Below are 21,784 nucleotides of genomic sequence, written 5' to 3'. Positions count from 1 at the left end.
CAAACAAAACGTGAATAAATGTCCAATCGAAAGGTGTGATCAATGTGAAATCCCAACACCGAATATAGCAACCACCTTTGGGTGCAATGGTTGCTCACCTTAATAATGAATTGATAAAGCGTTTATCATGTATATAATTCTCATCCGTGAGGTTCATTCGATGGCAGTATATATCAAAGGGGATGTGGATGCGTAGGCATGCGTACCGATAATAAATAACTCCTTGGTAATTGGCTTTTGTTATTCTGAAGAAATGTGTGTTCCTCTGTGCCTCTGTCATGGATACATATGGATGTTATTTAGCTGTTGCACCTACATTCACACGAATTGGTAAAATTAGCGCCAATCTTTAATTTTCTGTTCTCGCAAAGCATTGCCATTAGTGCTCAGGGCATTTGGACTCCACGCCTCCTTATCCTTTAGGCTTTTGGTGGAGTGAGCAACATCTTTAATATTGGATATATTATTGTTGTAACTGGTGTCTAATCGGGGAAATAGTGAGTTTAGACGTCAACAGTGTGCTGAATGTCTAAGTACCGGCCGACACCACTCTGACCTGATTTCCAGTATTTGTCTGAATGATGTTGATATCTGTGCATGTGGTTTAGACAGTGACCCAGGGTGCATGTTCTTAATGACAATGTTGTCTAATTTTTTATTATATTGTGTATAGCCTACTATATGGGGTTCTGTTTTTTTTTTTTTTTTTGATACCTAATAAAATTAACTTTTTAAGGAGAGACCACTGTCTGCCTCATTCCCCTCCTCTTGCTTTTTGAACTCCTGTGGGCTCTTTCCCATCTGTTTTGCTTTGCATGTCTATATACCCAGGAGATGCTGCAACACTCAACTTACCTTAGGAAAATAACAGCGAATATCCATTTGTAATTGTCGGTTGCAGTGTCCCCGCAGGGGGGAAATTGTTTCCCAAAACGGTCAGTGGCCTTGCTGGGGGACAATCATCTCAGGTCAATAAATGACCAAATGACACAGAAAACATTTTCACTGACGGGGAGCGGCAATTGTAGCTGCTTGACAAGTTTTTTTTTTTCTGCTTTTTTACTGTATAATTTCCAATTCAATTTAATCCTAAAAAGCAAATATTTTTTCAATGTCTTTTCTATTACGCTTTATTCTTTTAAATAAGTATTTCTGTGCAGTCAAACAAACATTACTTTCAGTTAAGACCCTGAACCAATACAAATTTGATTTAAACTGGACACTCTGGATAGAAAAGCTCACACTGTGGGATTTGGCAGAGATTAGCAAACTGCGCAACCTATAAGTGCACCTCTCAGCCAGTTTGGGGTAGAGCCAGGGATGTGACAATGTATAATTTGCATCCCTCACTCAGAATCCATTGTTACATGGAGTTCATTATCATTTCAATGACCCTGTTCCTTTTTACGTGTCCACATGATGAAGGATTTCCACCATGCAGAGCAGGGTGCAGAGTGCACATTCACTCAACAACTTAGATGTGTACTAGATACAGACTATAGTGGTTCATTCAGGCAAAAAGTTGTCTCTTTCTGAAAGGATTCCAAGGTACGTGTATAAATTTTAAAGAGATATACATTTTTTTTCCAGCAAGACACCAGTGTACAATTACCAAATCCACAGAATAGGACATTTTCTGCATGTCAGCTCTGGGAACAGGTACAATGTTAATCTAAAGCAAGCAAACATTTAAGTTGAATTTGTTTGGTTTCTGAAAAAGGGACTTTAACGAATGAAAAAACAATCTTGCTCGTTTTATAAAGTAAGTATTAATCTTAAAAAAAAACAAAAAAAAAACAGTAACCCATAGAAAAACGGTAACCCATAGGAACCAATCAGCAATTATATGCTACTCTGACTACTAAAGATAAATGATTGTTGCTATTGGTTACTGTCCTTTGAAACTTTTAACTAATCTGACCTCAATAAAATAAATGTTATTTGGCAGCCTTGGTGAATTTCATTCCATAACCCAGCATGGATTTTCATCACAGCACTTGGATGGTGCTCTCAATTTTAGTTTAAGATTGTATTTGCAGGTTTTTTTTTTTTTTTTTTTTCAGAATCAGCGTTGTATAGACTGTAAGCTATCTGGGCAGAAAAGGATGAACGTTTTATTATTGATCCCGTGATTGAGTTATGTATTAAAAATAATTTTTTTAAATCCGGTTAGCGTATGCACCTAATTTCTTTCTTTATAATCTCCTAATCTAAAGTACACCAAGACTAAAGCGGGTTGAACAAAAAAAAAAAAAACTAGCGATTCAACAGCGATCTCCCCCCCTGGCAGAACACCTAAATCAGCACTCTCCACCATTGGCTGACAGCACTGATCGGATACCGATCTGCTGCTGGCTTCCCAGCATGCCCGTCCGGCTAAATGGCTGACTTCTGCCGGACAGAGTGCAATACACACGGGCCGAATTTGGGTCGTTTTTTTTTCTTCGAACTGGTTGATGTCAGGCAGTATTCAGCCCCTGTGTACGGGGCTTAACCATCACTGTAAAACAATCAGGTACTATTATACTGTACAGTGCTGGCTGTGATCTTGCTTACAATAGGGCAGATCACAGGAATTGCTTCACTAAGCTGCTGCTCCTTCACTGTTCAATCAGCATAGCTGAAGGCGATAAAACAGGAATTTAGCAACCATTTCTTTCCTACAGTCACCCATCAGAATGCTGGGTGAGAGAGTAAAGAAAGTGTTAAACTTTATAAATGTGCACATGAAAGGATCTTGCAAATATAGCAGTCAGGTAGGACATGCATGTGGTGTATAAGACTGATCTCCTGGGATTATTATTTTTCCATTTTAGGAACTAATGTCCATGGCATCTTCCTTAAAATGCCTATTTAATTAAAACAATTTTCCAGTGGAAAAAAATAAATAAAAGGAGACAGAGGATCCCATCCAACTGGCTCTCACAAATCTCTTCTTTTTTTAAAGCTTCTAACACTGAGAAAAACTTACCCAAATCCAATGTCATGCGATTCCCTCATGGCACCTCTTAAGATAGTAGTAGTTACTGATGGTCGAAGCAGCTCTACATGGTCTTTGGTGATCCAGTCTGGTCTCCACCTTTCACATGTCGTCACTCCTGAAGGCTTCGGCACTCTGTGAGGACCCTGTAATGCACTCTTCCGACAGACAATGGGCAGTGCCCATGTCAACAGAAAGTAACTTGGGCAGTGCAAGATCATACACCCCTGACCCCCCCCCCCCCCCCCAATACAAACCAAAAGTTAGGATATCTGGGACCTTGCTTGTCACATGATCACAGTTTTAAGTATTTAATTTGGGATTTTAGATTAGACTTTGGCATCTTGATATAAAAACTTTTTAATATATTTACAGAGATTGCCCCCTTGGCTTGGGATAAGGAACTCAAGGACAGGTAGGGCAGGGAAACCCGAAAAGGGAAATGCATCATTCTTTATCTAGCATGCCTCACTATGCCATATAAATCAACCATGAACAATCAATTTATTGAGTGGCTCCGGGAATAACAAGCAGCGTGCATCAACACGTATCTCTATGGACTGAACACACGTATCACCTGAAAACAAGATCATATTCAATTTGCAACACAATTCAGCTTTAACATCAGAAAGACACGTATCCCTGGAGATCAGATCTCTTAGGTTTCACATCTATTTAAACTGCACAAAAGTTGCATCATTGCCATAGAAACCAACTGGCTGCAATATGTGTTGGGTAACCCCTGGCCTTCTGGTTGAACATAACGTATTTTACTTATTATCTGCAAAAATAAATAATTTTTTCACTGCCTCAAATAGAATCAGAAAATATATAGAGCCTATACGCATGTAAAATTGAGGTTTTTAAATTGCAAAACCAACTGAATAAAAGCATATTTATTAAAAATAGATGTGCAGTCTGGAAACAAACGGAACTGGAGGAGGGTAAACATTCCCCCCTCCTAAAACCAATTAGTAGCGATCTGTTGGGATTTCTGGACAATAGAATTTCCAATGCTCCCATACATATTTTTTTAAATGCAGAAGAGGCTTAACTATGAATTATAAACACAGTAACACAAAAGGCAGCATTTGGTGCTTGGATTAAAGCATTCAGTTCTACTAATTATACCACTTATGCACTGGGGACACTTTTATATAGTGCAAAACTACTGAGGTAGTGAGGATTTGCAAGAAAGGAACTAGGAGAGCTTTCATCTTTTTATCAAAAATAGTGGTTGATTTTGGAACCAAACCCACGTGGTTTCAAACCTTATAGCTATGCCATGAAATAGGGCTCTGCTTTGTACCCTGCCTGCAGTCAGCCGAAAGTAGAAGACTCATGTTGGGTTCTAATACAAGGTATATAAAATACAGTTTTGTAACCACTAATCCAAAACTGAAGGAATATATTCTGCTGCGAGATCAACCTCCCATAGTGACTAAGCAGGTCAATGAAGTCTGGAGTGACACTAAAAAAATCTCAGTGCTTTTTAATGACATACTTTAGTCATAACAGAACACTCACAAGGCCTGATGCATTAGGTAGTATCACACGGCCACTAATCATGAGAACGTGACTTATTTTTCGTGCAGGCAACCAGTTTAAGACCTCATGCACACAAAATGTAAAGAACGCTGTCTATACAGGCATTAAGTTTTTTTTGTTTTTCAGCCTATTAAAAGCACCCTTTATATAAGCCTATGTGTCAATACACACATAGGCGCTTACAGGCATACTGGAAAAGGAGCAATTACACGCAGAAAAAAACCCCCTCAAAAATGCATTTTTGAGAGGAGCGTTAAAGCAGGAAAAAGTTATTATAAACATGACGAGTAAAGTGTGTTCCTGTTAATGGGCTCCAATGGCCAGAATTCATTTACGCTCAAGTGCGATACGAGACTAAAAGCGCGTGCAATAAATGGCTTTTAGTGCGCTTTTTGAGCCACATTTTCCTGCCAGCAATTCTGGCATTAAGAGGGGCTGTTTCAGATGCCCCGTGTGCATGAGGCCTAACAAGGTAAAAACAGAGCTAATTAAGTAAAACTGCAAGCAAAATTAAGAATGATATCTTGTATACAAGGCAGTCTGTCACTAGCATTATTAGGTTTTATTTTTCTGATTCTCCCTCTTTAACAGAGTTTATTACTTCTCAAACCTGCCAGTAGATCAATTGATTTTAAGTTTAACAAGATGACAACACTGTTCTGCAGTCAAATCACAGCAACGTTGTCACCCTGTAAGACTCTGCACTACTGTAAATAAGCGACTAACACTTTATTAGAAGTTATACCCTGTAAGTACCCCTGTAAATGTAATAGTTTATCCCAACGTTTCTGCTAGTCAGCTTGGTCTGCATGTAAATGTGAGGAAAAGAAATTATAAAAGGCATGAAAAAAAAAAAACTACATACAGTGCCTTGAAAAAGTATTCATACCACTTGATATTTTCCACATTTTGTCATGTTACAACCAAAAGCGTAAATGTTATCTATTGGGATTTTATGTGATAGACCAACACACATTCAGCCCCCGAGTCAATACTTTGTAGAACCATCTTTCGCTGCAATTACAGCTGCAAGTCTTTTTGGGTATGTCTCTACCAGCTTTGCACATCTAAAAACAGTAACATTATTGCTCATTCCTCTTTGCAAAATAGCTCAAGCTCTGTCAGATTGAATGGAGAGCGTCTGTGAACAGCAATTTTCAAGTCTTGCCACAGATTCTCAATTAAAATTAGGTCTGGACTTTGACTGGGCCATTCTAACACATAACTATGCTTTGATCTAAACCACTCCATTGTAGCTCTGGCGGTATGTTTAGGGTCATTGGCCTACTGGAAGGTGAACTTCCGCCCCAGTTTCAAGTCCTTTGCAGACTCTAACAGGTTTTCTTCTAAGATTGCCCTGTATTTGGCTCCATCCATCTTCCCATCAACTCTGACTAGCTTCCCTGTCCCTGCTGAAGAAAAGCATCCCCACAACATGATGCTGCCACCACTATGTTTCGTGTGCTCAGGGTGTTGTGCAGTGTTAGTTTTCTGCCACACATAGCGTTCTACTTTTAGGACAAAATATTCAATTTTGGTCTCATCTGACCAGAGCACCTTCTTCCACATGTTTGCTGTGTCCCCCATATGGCTTCTCGCAAACTGCAAACAGGACTTCTTATGGCGTTCTTTCAACAATGGCTTTCTTCTTGCCACTCTTCCATAAAGGCCAGATTTGTGGAGTGCACGACAGTTGTCCTGTGGACAGATTCTCCCACCTGAGCTGTGGATCTCTGCAGTTCCTCCAGAGTTACCATAGGCCTCTTGGCTGCTTCTCTGATTAATGCTCGCCTTACCCGGCCTGCAGGTTTAGGTGGACAGCCATGTCTTGGTAGGTTTGCAGCTGTGCAATACTCGCTCCATTTTCGCATGATGGATTGAACAGTGCTCCATGAGATGTTCAACGCTTAGGATATTTTTTTATAACCTTACCCTGCTTTAACCACTTCAATACAGGGCACTTATACCCCCTTCCTGCCCAGACCAATTTTCAGCTTTTAGTGCTCTCCTACTTTGATCGAAAATTACTCAGTCATGATACACTGTACCCAAACAAACCTTTTATCATTTTTTTTTTCAAAAAAATAGCATTGGTGGTATTTATTCACCGCTGGGTTTTTTATTTTTTGCGATATAGGCAAAAAAAGAGTGAACATTTTGAAGAAAAAAAAAAACTTTTTTTTTTTTAGTTTATATTATAAAATGTTGCCAATAAGTAATTTTTCTTCATAAATTTGGGCCAAACTTTGTGGTCACTGATGGCGGGCCTGTGTGACAGATTTTGACAGATCCAGATGTGTTGTGACAGATCCAGATGGTGACAGGTTCTCTTTATTGGGGGAGGGGGGGCGTGTTGACGCCCAGTCAGGATAGTTTAACCCCTTTGCAGCCGTCAGTGTGTCATATGGCGGGAAGTGGTTGAACTTCTCCATAACTTTATACCTGATCTGACTGGTGTGTTCCTTGGCCTTCATGAAGCTGTTTGTTAACTAAGGTTCTCTAAGGTTCTCTAACAAACTTCTGAGGGCTTTACAGCTGTATTTTTTACTGAGAATAAATTACACACAGATGGACTCTGTTTACTAATTAGGGAACTTCTGAAGGAAATTGGTTGCACTAGATTTTAGTTAGGGGTATCAGAGTAAAGGGGGCTGAATACAAATGCATGCCACACTTTTCAGATATTTGTAAAAAAAATTTGAAACCATTTATCATTTACCTTCCACTTCCTGTTGTTCTATATATAATACATATAATCTCAACAAAATACATTTATGTTTTTTGGTTGTACAATGACAAAACGTGGAAAATTTGAAGGTATGAATAGTTTTTCAAGGCACTGTGTGTGTGTGTCTATATATATATATATATATATATATATATATATATAGACACACACACACACATACATACATATAGACACACACACACACATACACACATACTGAATACTATCATTACATTGTATTAACTTCCTAAGGTTATCAGATTACCAAATTTTCCTTTATGGTAGTATAGTCAATGAGCAAGTGCAAAGTAAATCCATAGCAATTATATTTTAGTTTACTGTTGCCGTAGCCACATCAGTTAAGAGTAGATTTCTGATTGGCTGATGTGGTATAATGTATTTTCTCATTACTATCAGAATTGCCTAAATAAATAATTTAGTGTAAGTACAAAACAATGTAATCAAATCATTTTTGTTTAAGGTTTATGTGCATATATTGTACATACCCTGATCCATCACTTGCTCCTCCTCCCTTTTAGGCTGTTGCTGTATATTTCTTTCTTCATGTTCTTTCATATCTTTCATATCTTTAACAGAAACATAAAAAACAGATATTCTAATGTCAAAGTTTCCAATAGCTTTTTGAAAGTTCCATGCAAAGAAATACATAGAAATACGTACGTTTGTGACTGCCGTGTCCCATTACCATGTCAGGACTAACAGGGACTGGGATATTGGCTATCTCAGGGATGTGACGAAATAAGGCTGGGTCCCCCGTCCGCACACATGTCATGTAAGAACTGGCATGAGCAGCTTCCATGTAATACATTATATACAGGTTGCACATTTCATCACTGGAAGTGCCTCTGTTATAAATCAAGAAAGAAAATTAACAACCAACACGACAAATTAAAATACATAAGCACTTATGTCATGTCTCTCTAATAAAAAACACAGAATTATCTCACCTCCTTTATAGAACAGATACTGTATATTAGGACAAAAGACAAAATGCCCAGCAGCTACAGATTTTTAATGATATTGTCTGGGCTAGGGATTTACATATTTCAAATCATGGCAGTACTTTTACAAGTCCCATAAAGACAATTTTTTTTTTTTTCTAGTTTTGATCGACACTATAAAAGTTATTTAATGGTGCTGTGCATAGTTTTACTTCCCTGCCACTAGCCTGTCCCAGGAGAAAACTTGAATGTATGCTCTCATACAAAATGATCATGCCACTGCAAGAACCCAGGACTTCCATTTGAAAATACCAATTCTATTCCTTTTCACTTTGGAGACCATTAATTCACCCTACCACCTTTCCAGTCTGAGTGCAGCGGCCACACATACAGTATATTTATAAACCTGGCTAATATTATATTTTAATGTTACTAAAGCTATACACTGTGAGGGCCTACATCAAGGTTTCTCTACTTCCCAGATAAATTCCCCTGACACCATTCATCTTTTTGTCTGTAAGGGTGTCATTCTTCCCAATAAACACAAATGTAAGGGGCATTCCTCCCATTAACCATCACACTAATGTATCATGAGTTGTAGATCTAGTAACTTTTAGCAAGGGTTCCCTGAGACCGGGAAGTTAATTCAGGGGTTCCTCCAGGTTGAAAAGGTTGAGAAAGGCTGGCCTAAATAAACAATCCATTTGATTTGCAATTAGTCAGGCAGGCCATCATACTACATAACTGTGTGTAGACCTAAAAGAGGAAATACATCCAGACTGAAATATGTATGAACAGCCTAATGCAATAACTCTGAACTTCTTTGACAATTACAGCCCTGTCTGTCAGTTTTGTAGAGGATAAATTACAAATTCTAATACATGTTTTCATAGCCTTTTCATTATGCTGTACCACAACACATTTTTTATTTGATTTCTACCTACCTCCCCTATAAGTGCCCTCTAATATAATGCAGTTAAGAATTTCAGCTTCCTTATAAAACAAAAACAAAAAAAATCAAGTTTGCCCTTATGAACATTCCTACACACATCTCAGGAACATACATGAATAGGATTAAAAGAAAGTGGTCATGAGATAAAAACTCAGGCTGCTATTTTAGCCTAAAAATAAAATCTGCACCCATCTCCGTTATGCGGATTACCTGGTTTCTATGCCTTCTGAGTCACTAACTAGGAACAACAATACAAAAAGTAAAGTTTGAAGTCTATATTAGCATACGTGTCTCCAGTTGGTGCCTCAATGTTGAACCAAAACAACTAACATTTTCAGGAGGTCAATGGTAGCCCATTTTTGAGCTTTCCTTCCCAAAATACAACTAACTTTCTGTTCAGTTGTTCCATACAGCAATACTGCTAACTAGATCACACTCTTGGTCACTAAAGCTTTCTAAGCTCTTACTGTATTATATGCATTCATTGAAAAGAGAAAACGTTTTTCTCTACCAAGGGACCAAAAACACCTATAATGATGGGAAATGTCATTATAATGGGGAACTTTAATTATCCAGATATAGACTGGGCAGAAGGAACCACACATTCATCCAGGGCACGGCAGTTCCTAAATGTTTTGCAGGACAATTACATGGGTCAGATGGTGAATGCACCGACAAGAAACAATGCAGTACTTGACCTACTGATTACCAAAAATACAGACCTGCACACGGATATAGAATTATGGGGCAACTTAGGAAATAGTGACCATAGGTTAATTAGTTTCAGTATTAATCATAGTAATAGGAAACACAAGGGTAATTATAAGGAAACTGAATTTCAAAAAGAGCCAGTTTCCCAAAACTGCGCACTTTGCTAGAAAATATCAAATGGGATAGAACCCTGGGAACAAAGAACACGGAGGAAAAATGGGAGTGCGTCAAGAACATACTAAACAATGGGATTGGCCAAGTGCATTCCAAAGGGAAATAAATTTAAAAGAGCAAAACTAAACCCTGGTGGCTAAACTCCAACATAAAAATGCATATTAATACTAAAGAAAAGGCCTTCCAAAATTACAAGGCTGAGGGGTCATTGGCAGCAGTCAAGCATTGCAAAGAGTGCAATAATAAATGTAAAGGCAAAATCAAGGCAGCTAAAATAGAACACGAGAGACATATAGCAGAAGAGAGTAAAAAAAAAAAAAAAAATTTCTTAAGTATATAAATAGTAAGAAAGCGAGGCCAGAACACATTGGCCCCATAAAAGACGATGAAGGGAAGCTGGCCACAGAGGACAGAGAGAAGGCGAAAGTGTTAAATAATTTCTTCTCTTCAGTCTTCACAAAAGAATTGGGGGGCTCCACTAACCCAGCTTGTAATGCGAAACTAAAAAATACACCTCAGGAAGTACCGCCATGGCTAACAGAAGATAGACTTAGAACTAAACTAGAGAAACTTAACATAAATAAATCAACAGGACCAGATGGCTTGCACCCGAGAGTTCTTAAAGAGCTCAGCGAGGTGATAGCCAGACCATTATTCATAATCTTTAAGGATAGTCTACAGACGGGTATGGTGCCAGCTGATTGGAGAAAAAGCCAACGTGGTACCAATATTTAAAAAGGGGCCGAGATATATCCCGGGTAACTATAGACCTGTCAGCCTAACCTCTGTAGTCTGCAAGATTTTGGAGGTGATGTTAAGAGACTACATACAAGACTTTAGTAATGAAAACTGTATTAGTAGTAATCAGCATGGATTGATGAAAAATCGTTCTTGCCAGACCAATCTATTAACCTTCTACGATGAAGTGAGTTGCCATCTAGACAAAGCAAAGCCTGTGGAGGTGGTGTATCTGGACTTTGCAAAGGCATTTGACACAGTTCCCCACAAACGCTTACTGTACAAACTAAGGTAGGTATGGACCATAGGGCGAGTACCTGGATAGAGAACTGGCTCCAAGGTAGAGTCCAGAGGGTGGGGATTAATGGGAGTACTTGGATTGGGCAGGTGTGGAAAGTGGGGTCCCCCAAGGTTCTGTCCTGGGACCAATCCTGTTTAATTTATTCATAAACGACCTAGAGGATGGGATATCCAGCACAATCTTGGTATTTGCGGATGATACTAAACTAAGCATGCCAACATCTTCTACGCAGGATGTGGAAACCTTACAAGCAGACCGGAACAAAATAATGGGGTGGGCAACTACATGGCAGATGAGTTTTAAAGTTGAAAAATGTAAAGTAATGCACTTGGGTGTCAGAAACACGAAAGCAAGCTACTCACTAGGGGGGGGGGACCTCTGGGTGAATCTAAGATGGAAAAGGACCTGGGGGTACTAGTGGACAACAGGCTTGGCAGTGGCATGCAATGCCAAGCCGCTGCAGGCAAAACCAACAAAATACTGGCATGTATAGAAAAGGGGATTCACTCTAGAAATAAAGAGATTATTCTCCCTCTCTACAAGACTCTGGTTTAGCCACATCTGGAGTATTCCGTCCAGTTCTGGGCACCGGTCCTCAGAAAGGATGTGCTGGAACTGGAGAGAGTCCAGAGAAGGGTAACAAAAATAATTAGGGGAATGGAGGACATCAGCTATGAGGAAAGACTACAAGCATTGAACTTATTCTTTCTGGAGAAGAGAGGCTTTAGGGGGGATATGACATCAATGTACAAATACTGTACTGGTGATGACCCTAGCATAGGGAACAAACTATTCAGAGAAAGGGAATACAATAAGACACGTGTCCACTCACCAAAACTAGAGGAAAAACGGTTTAACCTTAAAATACGTAAAGGGTTCTTTACTGTCAGAGCAGTAAGGATGAGGAATTCTCTTCCATAAGCAGTGGTATCAGCAGGGAGCATCGATAGTTTCAAAAAACTATTAGATGGGAACCTTAAAGACCACAACATACAGGGGTATACAAGTACGGTTAACAGCAAACACACACATCATCGGTTGAACTGGATGGACTGATGTCTTTTTTTCAACCTCACAAACTATGTAACCTCCACAGTCATTCAGCTCAGGAATGAGCTTGCATGAGCGCACCACAGCAAGCAGCTGCAGCTTGCTATGGAGGCACTCAGCAGGGGGGAGGAGCCAGGTGTGCTAGCGGGGGAACCGAGAAGAAGTGCATTGGGGCCAATCGTTTTGCACAGAGCAGGCAAGTATGACATGTTTGTTATTTTTTTTATTTACCTTTACAATTGCTTTAAACTACTGAAAGGCCTTTTGCACACTGCAGCTTGAAAAAGCTTAGTACAGCTTTTTTTTTTTTTTTTTTACTGAGCTAAAATACAGCCCATTAATTGTAATGTGCCTATGCACACAGGCGTGTAAACAAGCCCCGTGCATTCTTCAGAAAGAAAATAGAAAAATCTGTTTTATTGGTCAGTATTTACGCCTCATGCGCGCAAATACATGCGAATGTGCACAAATGCCCATTTCTATAGTGTGCAGAACAAGAACGTGAGAAATTGCACAAATTAATATACGCGAAAATACGTGTAAATACGCACAAATACACAAAAGTATGAAAAAGTAGATGCTGAAACAGGAGTATTACGTGCAAGAGGCCAGACCTGGTTTCAAAACGAAATGTTACAAATATCCATTTAATGTCAAATTTTTAAAAAAGACAATTTTGCGTTATATTGCTTTCTACCCCTTAAGGCTCGATTCACACCTATGCATGTAGCTTTTGAGCATTTCTGAAGTGCTTTTTGCTGTGCTTTTTGCTGTGCTTTCGAAAGTTTTTCTATTACGATTTTGCCAGCGATTTGTGGTTTTTATCTTCTTGGAAAATTTGTTGTTGGGCAGATTTAAAAATGCAAATCGCAGCAAAATCGCAGGAAAAACGCAATTATTGCCTTTTGGTTGCAGGTTCGTTGAAGTCTATTTCATGCAAAATGCGGCATTTTGTGGGAAAAAAAGTCGCCGACCTTTTCCAAAAATGCAGAGGCACTAAAATGCATTGATGGGAACGTGTTCCATAGGAACCCATGTAAAAAAAAAATGAAATGCATTTCTTCTGCAAAAAGCATGAAAAAACACAGTGTGAATCCAGCCTTAGAACATGCAGATCCAAGTACAAGTGCATATGGGCCAGTTTACTTCAACAGGCCTGCAGATGTGTATTTATTCTTGTGAGGTAGCCAAGTGCATGCTAATGTTATTAGCCCAAGGAGACTTCCCTCCATCCTGCTGGAGGCCTACTGCAGAAAATAGCAAGCTCTTGGAGCCATGGAATTTATACAGTATTTGTAGATAACAGTTCCTTATTAATTATTCATGTCAGTGGAAAGACATATTTGCCAAGCATGCATTGTCGGGGGAGCTATAGATGTGCAAGGAATATGAAAACCTAGAAAAGACAAGATAAAAAGCAACATTGGTCTTTGAAGTCTTTTGACCATCAATGACCGCCAATAAGAGAATACATGTCTGCAGAAATATTTCCCACCCAAGTTCTGGCTACAGTAGACCAAATACAACAACCCGAGAGTTCTCCAGCTGATTAATGTCCCAGCATGCTGCCTCAGACACCATTGATCTATTCCTGGGCTTAGCAAGCCAGATTTATATTTTCTATATCTGATAAAACAAAAAAATGTATGAAAACACTGTTTATAGATTATATGATAGATCTCCCCTCCAATGTATATATCATTTATATTTGAACTTATAATATATATATTTATTTTTTCAATTAAGCATGTGCAGGGATCACCGCTATTATTTATACTATCTATCTCTCTGTCTCAGATATATATATATATATATCTTTACATGTAGACAAAAATGAGACACACACACACACATTATATATATATATATATATATATATATATATATATATATATATATATATATATATATATATATATATATATATATATATATATATATATATATATACATATATATACACATACACACACACACACGTACATGTATATACACACACACACACACACACGTACATGTATACACACACACACATGTATACACACACACATATACCCTGTAATAAAAATATTTCTAAAATAAGATGTAATACTAACAATTAAAGCTCAATAGAGCCTCCTACCTTATCCCTTTATAGTCATGTACCCCTGTATGTTTTCACGCATTATTGTTTTTTTGTTAGGAAAAGCCTTAAAAATACCCTTTTTTCTCTCAGTGGAAATATGTCACCTGCCATTCCATTCTATTGCTCTGTGCTGGCGTAGCTGAGTAATAGCCACACCCCTTAGCACAAGTGTTTTCACACAGTGGGACAGGGGGCTCATGTCTGATGAGATCTGTGCTGAGTACAGAGTACACCATCTGGTGCTTATTGGATCACACAGTCCTATTTAGTTAGTTTGCACAACCGCTGTAACAGAAAAGTGAAGGTAGGACTATGAAACTGGGATTGTTAGTAGGTATATCTAATTGTATAGCTATTTGTTACTTCAATTTAATTTCAAGTAATATAAAATATCCTAAACATCTAAGGAGCCCCTACATTCTGGAGTTCTCCTGACCATGCTATTAGACTTACAACTACTTTTTTATATATTGAAATAGTTCCTCAAAAGTCATTTCTTCAAAACTGCCTAATATTCTTCCCTCTCTACCCTACATAACTTGGGGTTCACCAACCGTCACCATTAGCCAATGCCTTTGCTTCCACCAAGTAATCTTGTGTTACCCCCACAATCTGCAACTTTTGAGATGTGATGTGCATGTGTTTAGGTCTGCAAATTTTCTAATTTCAACCCCTTATTAACCTATAGAGCTGTCCAATATGTTAGCAATTTAAAAAGAAGTAAAAACAAAAATAATAGCAGCTGCAGAAATATGCTCATCAACTTGATGCCTAAAGTGGTAGTAAACTTTGTTTTATTTTTTACCTACAGGTAAGCTTATTATAAAGCGTACCTGTAGGTAAAACTATTAGCTCTTAAACGTGGACCGTTTAGGACAGGAATATGCAAACTGTGTCCCTCCAGCTGTTGCAAAACTACAACTCCCATCATGCCTCTGCCTCTGGGTGCCATGCTTGTGGCTGTCAGAGTCTTGCTATGCCTGATGGGACTTGTAGTTCTGCAACATCTGGATGGCCACAGTTTGCATACCCCTGGTTGAGGAGATATTCAAGTGAGCAGCAGCATGTGAAGCCAACAGCGCATGCCATGGCCGAGACTCTCTGGTCGGCCAATCAGAAGGCTGGAGTCCCCGAACCCAAAAAGAAGACCTGGTAAAGATGGAAGTCTCTGCAACTGTGACAGTGCACAGCTGGAGGGCTTCGTTTTAAGGTAAGTCTTTCATAATGTGCTAATATGCAGTGCATACTAGCACATTATAAATACTGCCTCGTTTTTTTTTTCATAAACAATTTACTACCGTTTTAATAAAAATCAAGTTTATCTAAATATTATTTTGGTAAATGTATATGCCTACAAATGTTGAAGGTAAACTCAAGGTTAACTGACTGCTAAATACACAGATGAAATACAGTTAGTAGGCTGTTTTACCTGCCAAGGGTTTTATATTTCTGTCCATCCAGTCCTAAAATGTACACAGCTCTGTCACACACACTACACGGTCCTGCCGGGCACAGGAGGGGACCTGATCTTTCTCTGCTATAGTTCAGTACACAGTTCACATACAAATCATGTCCTTTCACTCTGCTCTATCCTCCTATCAGCATGCTTCTTGCATTGTCTTGCAGCTGATTTGCTTTAAATGTTCTCATTAATAAACCAAGTCATAATTTAATGTCACTGATTTTTTTTAAAAACAAAACAAGGTTAGATACTGTAAAAGTTATATTTTTTAAGCTCAACCCCTAATAACCACAACATGAAATGTATACTATATTAAAATGAATGAAAGGTAACAGATTAACAGATAGTCCTTTGCTAGAAGGGAGTTAGCACGCTTTCCTGTGCTCCAAAACCCCCTGGCATCATTACAGCTATAGATGACTTGTATTCCTGTGCAAGGACTAAAAAACAGCTTTTTGTTTATTTACTGAAAATCAGACTATCCACTGGGTCTATTGGGATTGTTAGAGGAAGTATGGGGGAGGATATTTCTGCGCCGTGAAAAATATGCCAGTGCTGTCCTTTCCAGTGGTATCTAGCAAGATTCACTTATTTACCATAGCAACAGTAATGATAGGAGGCATGAGGAACAAAAAACAGAGGGCTACAAAAGGGGAATTGGCTTCTTCCGTGCACTGAAAGCAGAGAGCCCCCAAGAGACCACACAAGTCATTCGCCAACCTATGTGCTTGCTACTGATGCTGTGAAAACGTCTCGGCATGATATGTGCGTGGAATACCTGTCATTCTAATAGCTTTCTTTGTGCTCACATATACCAGCAGAAATACACACACTCTTCACAATCTCACCCACAGCCACAGGAGACAACCTTCTGGCACAAAGCTTTGAAATAACGAGTTTAATACCATTGATTTTCTGCTTCTTGCAAGCTGGCAACACAATGTTTTTTTTTTTTCCTTTTTTATGAACAAAATATATGGGAAGAAAATTTAAAAAAAAAAGACTTTTTACAAAGCCCAGAGGGCACTGCTGACCCATAAACATTCACCGATTTTGGCTGGTATAAAATCACGGAGGGAGAACAAATCTGCCTAAGGAAAAAACAAACTACAGCCACACTAACCATATACCCAAGAAACATGTCTGGAAGCACATACAAGGCAGAGGCACCTACTGTACATCTCTGCCATTTTACCTGAACTCATTCACCATGATCTCCACTTATTCATCTGCAAATGAAAAGCAGACAACGGTCAGAAGTCAGGAAGAAATAGGGAAAGCTGCTGCCTGGCAGAAAAAGCCTAGTACACACAGGGCCGGTGCTTCCACTAGGCAAACTAGGCAGCCGCCTAGGGCGCATTGCCACTTAGGGGCGCAGCCACGAGTCGGCACTCTCTCTCCATCATAAATGATTATTGTGAGCTGAGGGGAGGGGTGGTGGAGGAAGAAGGGACAGAGGAAGATGCCAGGTGTCTTGGGCAGTGGCGGAACTACCAGGTCCTGGCTTTCCACCACTGTTGGAGAGGCCCCAAGAGGCAGGAAGGGAGCCCACCAGAGTGCTGCCTGCATGATGATCCTTTTTGGCTGAAGCTGAGCGGCCTTAACCCCAGGCAGGAAGAGACTCTCTGCACTAAGTTGGTAGGCAGCCGTTCATTTCCCTGGGTCGGTATTAAGCAGGGAGCAGAGGAAAGCTGAACCTGAGCCAGAGCTCGGCACTGTAGGGCGGAACCTTTACTGGGGCAGAAGCGATGAGGCACCGGAATGGTCTGAGGAGGTTGGTGATGAAGGACATGTGGAGCTCTCGGACTGCTGCTTTTCCCTCCATTAGGAGCCGGTTGGAGCTGTGGTAAGCACTTTAGTCCAGGAGAGGAGCGTCCTGGGAGAAGGAATCAGCAGGATCACAGTGAGGGAGGGCAGAGTGCGGGGTACTCTCTTCATACCGTCCAGTGAGTGTCCCCAGAACAGGGGATCAGGGCCCCTGGGTGTTACATGGAGCATCCCTGGTATGAAAGGGAATCAGTGTCACCAGGTGTGCCATGGGGAATCGGAGTCACCAGGTGTGACATGGGGGATAGGGGTCACCGGATGTAACAGGGGTTCAGGGTCACCAGGTGTGCCATTAGGAATTGGGGTCCCTGGGTGTGCCATAGGGGATTGGGGTCCCATAGTGTGACACAGAGGAACATCAGGGTCCCCAGGTGTGACATGGAGGAACATCAGGGTCCCCAAGTGTGACATGGAAAAACAGGGTCTGACATTGAGAAACATTGGGGTCACTGGGTATGACAGCATGACATTGAGGAACACGGGGGTCCCTGAGTGTGACATGGAGGAACATCAGGGTCAGTGGGTATGACAGCATAACATGGAGGAATATTGAGGTCCCAGGGTATGACATGGAAAAACATCAAAGTCCCTGGGTGTGACATGAAGGGACATTAGGGTCCCCGTGTGCGACATGGAGGAATATGGGGGTCACTGGGTATGACAGCATAACATGGAGAAACCATCAGATCAGGGTTACTAGGTATGACAGAGGAGTTTTTAACCCCTTCCCTTTTTTGGGGGGGCGCAAGTAGCTGGTCTTGCCTAGGGCGTAAAATAGCCTAGCACTGGCCCTGAGTACACACAATAAGAATATCGGATACCCCACACCAACTCATAGTTGATTATAACATGTACTGACCCTTCCCTTCTATGTGCAGGTCACATAGAGGTATATGTTCAGCTGTACATGAATCTTATACTAACACGTCACTCTTACCTTCGACTAAGAAGATTATAGCGAAATTGCACTTGTTTGATGAACCACCAAAATATGGATATGTTTTTCACATTTTAAATCCTCAGAATTGCTTTGTTTTATGATATCTGCCTTGATTGCTCTTCTCTTCTTAGTTATAGTGCGGGTTATTAAAACCCAACTCTTGACGTGTTCATTTTGTTACAAAATAAGTTTGTTTCAGTCTGAATGTACAAGTTGCTTATAATTACTGTGAACTCTGTTTTTCCATGTTCAATTTTCAATAAACTTTATGGAAAAAAAAAAAAAAAAAAAAAGAAAAGTAATGCAGCCACCACATCTAATGATTGGTAAGCTGCAAGGTATGAAAAAAAAAAATTTTTTATGAACGATTACTATACTGATTTTACGAAAATCGTATGTTCGGTTACCATACGAGAAATATTTTTCGTGCTTGTCCCTTTAGATATTTTCGCATGAACTGTCGTTATTGGCTCTCAAAAGCTATGTACCAATGACCAGATTATAGGACGATCGCTCCAAAATCATTTTTTTTTGTCTGATTTTCTCATTGTGTGTGCTAGGTGATACACACACATTCTATGAGTGAACATGTGTTTGTGCTGAATCACATAGATATCTCCAAGAACCACAGCCAAGTGCCTAGTAAAAACCTATGATCCACCAGCTGGAAGTATCTGAGGTTTGATGGTGCCTATCATGAGTACTGCCTGTCACAGCTCGGCAATATTTATCTCTCAAGACCGAAGGAATAGAACTTGGGTGCACAAAAGAAGAATTCGGGTGCGGATGGACCCATTTAAGAGTTGGAGGAATGCTTTAAAGCAGCAAAGCAATCATTAATAAAGCAAATGAAAATGAAGTATCATAAGTAAGATACCAACAGCAGTTTAAGTGAAATACCCCATCTAGACACCCAAGATCAGACTTAGAAGGGCTTTTGTAGCAGTACAACTCTTCCATGTTCACACGCAAAGAGGTTCTACCCATTTATCCATGGTATATTTATAACAGAAACCTACCCAAATCCACAGCTCCAGGCAAGACTCGCCCCTCCAGTAAGTGGACAATTTCACTCTTAAGGCCCCTTTCACACATGCTGTCCGTTTGTCCGTTTTTCATCCATCCGTTGACGGATGAAAAAACGTACATCAATGTATCTCTATGTAAAAACGGATGATCATCAGTTAACATCCGTTTTCATCCGCTTCCGTCAATGTCTGTTTTTTTAAATGGATGAATGCCCTATTTTTCATCCGTCAAAAAAACGGATCGGATGAAAAACGGATGACAACGGATGAAAAACGGATGACAATGGATGAAAAACGGATGACAACGGATGAAAAACGGATGACAATGGATGAAAAACGGATGAAAAACAGATGACAACGGATGAAAAACAGATGACAACGGATGAAAAACAGATGACAACGGATGAAAAACGGACGACAACTGACGAAAAACGGATGACAACTGACAAAAAACGGATGACAACTGACAAAAAACGGATGACAACTGATGAAAAACGGATGACAACTGACAAAAAAAACGGATGAAAAACGGATGGAAAACTGATACATTTTACATTTTGACGTGACTGAACTGATGAACTGAACGGACCGTATGTGTGAAAGGGGCCTAACTCCTCTTGCCGTACAGTATTAGTTGTCAATAAAATGACTGCTTATGCCACCACTCCTGGCTTGCTCACAATGATAGGCAAAGTATATTTAACCTGAGCTGCATTCACCAATTATTGCCATACAGAAATAAAAAATAAAAATAAAAAATACACCTAGCATCAGTAGTGGAGTTGAATAAGGAAGACACCATATCTATTTCTATTTTCTTTTGGTTTCCATAAAGGACTCAATTTCATCAGTACCTACGGAGATTTATTCAGAACCTCATGATAAAAATCAGCACCAATGTATTATAGACACCAAGACTGCACAAAGTAAATTCTGTTGGCTCTCTTGATTAAGTGTAATCCCTGTTCACAAATGCACATTGTCCTAAATTTTAGGCGACAATATTATATCTTTTGTTGTGGTTACGGATTCCTTTTTTTCCCCACGTAGTTATTACAGTATGTAGTGTAACACCTTTGTAATACAGCTTAGCCTCTGATCTCCATTAGAAAAGGGCTTATTTACTTTGGAGCCACAAATGCCTTTTATCCAAAAGGTTGCATACTGAATTAATATTTTCTACAAATATAACAATCATATTAGACTATATTGGGCATGTAATTTAATGCATGCACGCCATATTAAGAAAGCAGAAATTGGAATTGTATTACAAGCTGTGTTCCACTTCATAGCATACATGTAAACCTTTCAGCAAAAGAATAATATACATTATATAGGCTATAAATAGGCAGATTTGTTACATATGATTTCTCATGGCCATGTCAGTTTAAACAAACATGCATAAAATAATGCACAGAACAACGCCATGACGCACAAACTAGGATCACGTAGGAATGAAAGAATTCAGGGTTTACAGATTGTTCTAATTTAATTCCTACATACCTCTCAACATAATCTGGAAAATGACTTCAGTTTTGTTTATAAAATCTGACCATGACTGAAGCCCTCTATGCTTGAATGGTTGTATTAGGGTTTGGAAATTGTGCAGTTTTGAAGATCTAAGGCACAGCAATCACCAGCTAGCTTGTGTCTGCAATTCACAACTTTGAACTTGTTACATCACCGAAACATACCCAATATATGTATTAGATGTTCTTCCTTCACCTGTGAAGACACATCTGGCTGCCAAAATATCACCAGCATGAACATCAAGAGGGTGTTCCACAGCATAAAATGCCTAAAAAAAAAAAAAAAAAAAAAAAAAAAAAATGAAAAAAAAATTATGTACACTTTGAAATATACAAAGCATACAATTATGTTACACTCACTGTGGCAATCCGTCTTTAAAGCTGAACTCCAGGGTAAAAAAAATGCTGCCTTGCAGAGGGGTTGCCCCCCAGTCTGCAGGGGCTAAATGCTCGTTTAGGTCTAGGGGCTGCAAAAAGCAGTTTTACTTACTGGATCCTCCACTCCTGAAGGCTCCTTCCAGGCTGTAAGAACGGTCCCCACAGCCTCTTTTCTACTCTACAGCAGTCACAGGTCCACTGGTGTCATTAAATCCACTGCCAGAGTGTAGGTGGAGAAGAGGAGAGCACCAGCTACTGGGATAGCAGAGGATTGGGTAAGTAAAAACACTTCTCTCTGTCCCCTAGACCTAAATGACCGTTTAACCCTTGCAGGGACAGGGCAAACCCACT

The 21,784-nt window shown here is 39.6% G+C and overlaps 1 protein-coding gene across 3 annotated transcripts in view; it reads right to left on the bottom strand.

Moving 5' to 3' along the window:
• The window catches only part of PAM (peptidylglycine alpha-amidating monooxygenase), a 317,350-nt gene that overhangs the window by 120,882 nt on the left and 174,684 nt on the right, over positions 1-21,784 (bottom strand). For all 3 annotated transcript variants that reach the window (XM_082267132.1, XM_082267133.1, XM_082267134.1), the window contains exons 12-14: positions 21,221-21,324; positions 7,938-8,122; positions 7,763-7,834 (exon numbers count right to left, since the gene is read on the bottom strand). In XM_082267132.1, the coding sequence (XP_082123258.1) occupies positions 7,763-7,834; positions 7,938-8,122; positions 21,221-21,324 (361 nt within the window). The remainder of the gene's footprint in view (positions 1-7,762; positions 7,835-7,937; positions 8,123-21,220; positions 21,325-21,784) is intronic.

The sequence above is a fragment of the Pelophylax lessonae genome (genome assembly GCF_965119305.1).
Source record: "Pelophylax lessonae genome assembly, chromosome: 1".
NCBI classification, from domain to species: Eukaryota; Metazoa; Chordata; class Amphibia; order Anura; family Ranidae; genus Pelophylax; species Pelophylax lessonae.
Note: the sequence above shows the minus strand (reverse complement) of the source record. Positions and strands in the feature narration are given on the sequence as shown.